The sequence below is a fragment of the Crocuta crocuta genome, unplaced genomic scaffold, assembly GCF_008692635.1.
Source record: "Crocuta crocuta isolate KB4526 unplaced genomic scaffold, BGI_CrCroc_1.0 scaffold24, whole genome shotgun sequence".
NCBI classification, from domain to species: Eukaryota; Metazoa; Chordata; class Mammalia; order Carnivora; family Hyaenidae; genus Crocuta; species Crocuta crocuta.
In genome coordinates this window covers 6,783,370-6,789,369 of record NW_027530974.1, presented here as the reverse complement: position 1 = coordinate 6,789,369, position 6,000 = coordinate 6,783,370, and the positions used below count along the sequence as shown (strand labels likewise).

Here is a 6,000-nt window from a genome sequence, read left to right as displayed (position 1 = left end):
GGGGCTCGAACCTGTGAGCCACAAGATCGAAATTGGACACTTAACCGATTGAGTCACCCAGGAGTGCCACTAATTCGAAGACACTAAGAAGACAAGCTAAGAGAGGAAATTTAAAGAGAGGAAAGCTAAGAGAGGTGCAGACGAAAATTTGAATGAGAAAAGTACCTAGAAGGGGGTGAGAATAATGAAGGGCTTTAAAAATAATATTTCCTAGAGGTTGATGCTAAAGCTAGGGAAATGAAAGTGAGATGAGAAAGGTTACAAACCAGAGGCAACAACTTGGAGCTAACCAGCTGTACATTTCATGTATTTATCTATTTTATGCCTCTTTGCCTTTGGGCCTGTTATTTCAAAACCACAAGTTCCATCTTCTCTTCACATACCCTGACTGATGTCTCTTCATTTCTGGTCTGAGGACAGATAGGTGCCTCCTCTAGGAAGTCTTTCCTGGCTACCTCCCATTCCGGGGTTGGCCCACACCTACTGCACCTTCCTCCACGCTGTTATTTGTAGGATTTATGTTTTAAATGCTGGTCTATGTCTCTTCAGCACTAGACTGAAAGACCCTTGATGGTAAGGGCTGTACAATAATGGGGGGGGGGAGAGGGAGAACAGGGGTAGACGTAGAGATGATTCTTAGAACCACTGGATGAACACAGGAGGTGAAGGAGCCATTGCAAAGCTGCACGTTGTCTGTACTTTGAACAGACACGAAGGCTTGTTGAGATTCCAAGATAAACGTCATGGAGTTTAACAAAGAGCAGCAATTAGATATATGCATCCCCAAAGCTGACACTTCATAACCACAATTCAAAGCAGCCCAGCAAATCGGTCCCTTTCATAATTACATATATTTTCTCTTAGACCGTATCATATACAACTGGTTGAAAGTTTACAAATACAAATGCCAAGAACAAATTTGTTTTTTCTTCACAGGAGCACGAATGAGTCTAAGTGATTATACTTAGACACAGTTACTTAACCTTTAATCCTATTTCTTCATTTGTTAGAAAGAAATGATAAAATCGTTTCCCCGAGTTGCTATGCAGACCAAACGCACCAATGCACGGCAAAATGCTTTATAATATTGGTGGCAGGTAATAATAGAAATAATATACTTCTACTATTACTATTATTCTGCGGCTGTATCCCTCTCTCTGTCTCTCTAATCCAGAATAAATTCCAGCTGGTTTCAGGTGCAATAACAAAGGTTCCCTCTAATTTTAAGGCACGTTCCAACTCCTCCAGCATCTGCCCTAACCCGGCATGGCGGCATCGGCTTCTTCAAGTTTACATCTCTGGCTACACAAACGCAACATGGTGCCCGCCTAGGGGACTCCGCTTGCCCGACGCCCTTTGATGACGCTCCAAACCCGCGCCCGGAAGGCGGGCAGTTCAGGTCTGCGCAGGCGCAACGCGGAGGCGGGTGGGCGGAGCAGGTCGCGATGAGTGGCGGAGGGACGGAGACGCCTGTGGGTTGCGAGGCCTCCCCGGGCGGCGGCGACAAGAAAAAGGACTCGCTGGGGACCTCGGGCTCTCCAGCGCACCTCATTATCAAGGGTACGGAGCGGTGGGGCTGTCGCTCTGGTGGATCCCGGCGCCGCTTCACCTCCGGGGCGGCGCCCTCTGACCCGGGGCCGCTCCCTGGGGCGCCCCCCACCTCCGGGACTGTCTCGCGTTCGTGGGCGGTGGGGGACTCGTGGCCGGAGTCCGCATGGTTCCCCACGCCAGGTGCCTTCCAGTAACAACCAACCAATTCAGTCCCAGTTACTACTTCGAAAAACCCGCGGACGTGAGTCTTGAGGCCCGCCCCCCTCCCCTTTCCCAAGCCCAGGACCTTTGGGCGCGGAACTTATTTGGACGCCGCCTCCCGACCGTCCTGTAGCGCTTAGAAAAAGCATCGAGGTTGGGGGTCGGGAAAGGGTCTGTGGCCCCAGTCAGGTCGCTTAGGAGTTGGGTGACTTTGGGTCGTCCGCTTTACCTACTCTACCTCTGTCTGCTCCTGGATCATGGAAGGAATAAATGAGATAACATAAAAGCAGCTTAAAACATGAAAGCGCCACACACACGTATAGATGTCCATTTGTCTTGTCGGCTTTGCGCTGGGAGAAGGTTACAACCTGGATTCTCATAGAACTTGAATAGGTTTGATTCCAGCTCAAACCCTTTTTCCTGTAGCAGGACCTTTGCCAGTTAGACACTGCACTTTCTCATCTTCATCCTTCCCTAACCCTGTGCTGGTCCTGTCTGCCCCAACATCTTGCAGCGTCGAACCCCTTGGAGGGTTCCTGAGTCCCTCAGCACTACCCAGGGAATAACATCCTTCGGTTGCTGCCTGTTTCATTCTAACCTTATCTGTCAGGATTGTAGACAGCCACAATTAGCTGGCTGTGGCTATTTCTAGACTTCAGGGTGCCTCTTAAATCTAATTAGGAGTGTCGAGAGTGGTGCGTGGGTGGTAGGGGTAAATTATAAATGTTTATATGTGCGACCTAAGTGAATTACTGAAAAATGTGTTAAATTGCGGTGAAATACTTGTAACATAAAATTTATCTGAACCATTTTTAAGTGTACATCCACATTGTTGTGCAGCCATCACCACCATCCATCTCCATAACTTCATCCTCCCAAACTGAAACTCATTGTACCTATGAAACACTAACTCCCCATCTGGCCCTTCCCTCCAGCCCCTAGCAACCACCATTCTCCTTTCCTTCTCTGTATGTGACTGTTTTTCTAAATCAAATATGTGAAATCCTATAGTATTTGCCCTTTTGTGACTGGCTTATCTCACTTTGAATAATGTCCTCAAGGTTTATCCACGTTGTAGTGTGTGTTAGAATATCCTTTAAAAGCTGAATAATATTCCATTGTATGTCTATACCACATATTCTGTGCCCATTCATCTGTGGATGGACCCTTGGGTTACTTCCACTTTTTGGTTATTGTGAATAATGCTGCTGTGAACAGAGGTATGCAAATACCTGTTTGAGTCCTTGCTTTCAATTCTTTTGAGTATATGCCTGGAACTGGAGTTGCTGGACCAAATGATAATTTTGTTTTTAATTTTTTGACCAGTCACCATTCTGTCTTCATAGTGGCTGCACTATTCACAGTCACATAGTGCACAAGGGTTCCATTTTCTCCATAGCCTCACCAGCGCTTACAATTTTCTGTACTTTGGTAGTGGCCCTCCTCATGGGTATGAAGTAGTGCCTTGTAATTTTGATTTTCATTTTCCTAATGATTAGTGGTGTTGAGCACATCTTATGTGCTTATTGGCCATTTGTATGTGTTCTTTGGAGAAATGTCTTTTGAAGTCCTGTACCCATTTTTTTGATCAGGTTTTTGTTGGCGAGTTGTAGAAGTTCTCTGTATAGGGGCGCCTGGGTGGCTTAGTCGGTTAAGCATCCGACTTTCGCTTAGGTCATGATCTCGCGGTTCGTGGGTTCGAGCCCCGCATCGGGCTCTGTGCTGACTGCCAGCTCAGAGCCTGGAGCCTGTTTCAGTCTGTGACTCCCTCTCTCTCTGACCCTCCCCTGCTCACGCTGTCTCTCTCTCTCCTAGAAATAAATAAAACATTAAAAAAAAAAAGTTAAACAAAAAAGTTCTCTGTATAAGTCTAGATATTAACTCCTTTTCTCATGGATGATTTGCATATATTTTCTCACTCTCCATGGGTTGCCTTTTTCGTCAGTTGATTGTATCCCTTCACACACAGGTTTTTTTTTTTATATTACTTTTTAAAAAAAGATTATTTAGGGAAAGTTTTTCAAGTTAATCGAAAATTGAGTTTTAATTAAAAATATGCCTAGAATTTCCTTGGCTTTTTTTTATGGAACCATTCACTCTTTTCATTCTGAAAATCTGTTTTTAAGTTCATCTTTATTTGAAGACCATTGGTTCTGAACAGATCATTGTTGAATTATATTGTGAAAGTTTAGTGAAAAGGAAACAAATAAATGATTTCACTACTTATGCCCTGGGTCTGTAAGGGTTTCTGGCCCACGGGTGGGTGTTAGGAGGTAAAGACTGGAAAATAGGAAGGGCTTCCTGAACATTGGAGTCAGGAGAAAGGTGTTAGCAGTTAAGAAAAGAAGGCAAGGGTATTTTGAACTTAGTTTGGAACAGCCTGAGCAAAGGGGTGGAGGCCCCAAACAGTATGGCATGTTTGGGAAATTACATGTATTGCTACAGAGTGACTCTCAGAGAGGTGGAGTTTGGTGGAAACCAGACAGGAGAAGACTTGTTGCCTTAGATTGGACATTTTCTTAAATGTTAGGAAACTATTCAGTAAGTATGAAAATCATGGTTAGATTTGTGTTTTTTTAATTTTTAAAAAATGTTTTATTTATTTGGGTGGGGGGGGGAAGAGCAGAGAGGGAGACACACAGAATCTGAAGCAGATTCCAGGCTCTGAGCTAGCTGTCAGCACAGAACCCAACACGGGGCTCGAAACCACAAACCGTGAGATCATGACGTGAGCTGAAGTCGAACACTCGGTCGACCAAGCCACCCAGGTGCCCCAGATTTGTATTTTAAATAAAGCATTCAGGCAGGTAACAGTGGATCCTCATCTTGTGAATTAGGTATTTGTGAATTTGCCTAATTGCTAAAATGAATTTGTAACTTCAGAATCAATATTGATGATGCTTTCATGGTCATTCCCACATGCACAGAATAGAGAAAAATTTGAGTTTTCCTACATGCACATTCATAGTTGAAGCTAAAAGGCAACACTTTGCTTTTTGTTTTAGCTCTCACACCATAAGTGTGTTATTTTTACTTTTTATTTAGTGTCATACTTTTCACGTTTTTGTGCTTTTTGTTGGTGATTTTGCTTTTTCAAGCGATCCCCCTTGTGTGGTGCTGAGTTTTCCGTAAGCACATACAGACTCTGTAGTGTGCCTTACAGAGAAAACATTGTAGAAGACAAGTTTCTTTTAGCGATGAATTACAGTGCCTTTTGCCGTGAGATCAATGTTAATCAGTCAGCAGCCCAGAATAAGGAAGGAGATTCACCAGTGTGTGTGTTAGGCCATTCCAGAAAGTGCCAAAGCAACATTCATAGTGTGTGATGAAGTGATGGGCAGGCAGCTAAATTTGGGGATTCTTGAGGTGGTTGATCAAGTGTAGTAGACAGCATTGTCGTAAAGCTGAAAGCCACAAAAATGTATGATCAGTTGTATAGGGTCAGGAAAACGTTCAACCCTTCTGTCTATTGCAGGCCACACTTTCAAAGGTGGTACAGGATGAAAGTGTTCAACTTGCAGGTGAGGTAGGTTATGCAGGTCAAGGGGCTGTGGGAGAACTTTAAGAATACCTGTTAAGTGTTATACAGGAAAAAGGATTCTACCGGAAGAGCAGACTTTGGACACTAAGACTGGCATGCTTCACGGGGATGTTGGTAAACAAACCTGTGTGATACACATGGCATTTTGGTTTGACAAAAATGTGACCAGAAGCTTGCAGAAACCTAACCGTATCATTTTCTGGAGGACCAGTAGTTCAGTGCTTGCTAGTTCAGTGTTTGAGGCAACTTTGTAAGCACTGCTACTGGGAATGACAAGAACTGACTCTGTGTAGAGTGGCTTGTAGAGAGGGGTGACTAGCTGTTCACATAGTCCTAGTGAGACGAGCAGGGATGAAAAAGAGGGAATGGTTTTGAGAAGTGGTGAGGAAGAATAGCATCTCTTTGGTGATGGCCATGGGTGTTATCAGAAACAACTGCAGTAAATTGTTCCTTATGATATTTTAATAAAGGCCTGGACATTCAGGGCCAGAGAATACACTTCTTTTATTAGATAATGAGAGCTCTACAATTTTAGTGGCTTAATTTCTGTAGTAATATGTATGTTCTCCCCAAATCTTTACTATCTTAAATTTTGGGGCACAGAGTTTCAGAAGTGATCACTATCCATTTCTAAATGGAATTGAATTCTCTCTCCAAAGGCCAACTGAATTCTCATGATATCAGGCTGCAAAAGATCTCCCCAAGTC

At 44.0% G+C, this 6,000-nt stretch overlaps 1 protein-coding gene across 1 annotated transcript in view; it reads left to right on the top strand.

Annotated features, from left to right (window-relative positions):
* The first annotated feature begins 1,437 nt into the window (after positions 1–1,437).
* The window catches only part of BLOC1S5 (biogenesis of lysosomal organelles complex 1 subunit 5), a 45,943-nt gene continuing 41,380 nt past the window's right edge, over positions 1,438–6,000 (top strand). Inside the window, exon 1 of the mRNA XM_077770081.1 lies at positions 1,438–1,560. Coding sequence (XP_077626207.1) covers positions 1,446–1,560 — 115 coding nt within the window. The 5' untranslated portion in view covers positions 1,438–1,445. The remainder of the gene's footprint in view (positions 1,561–6,000) is intronic.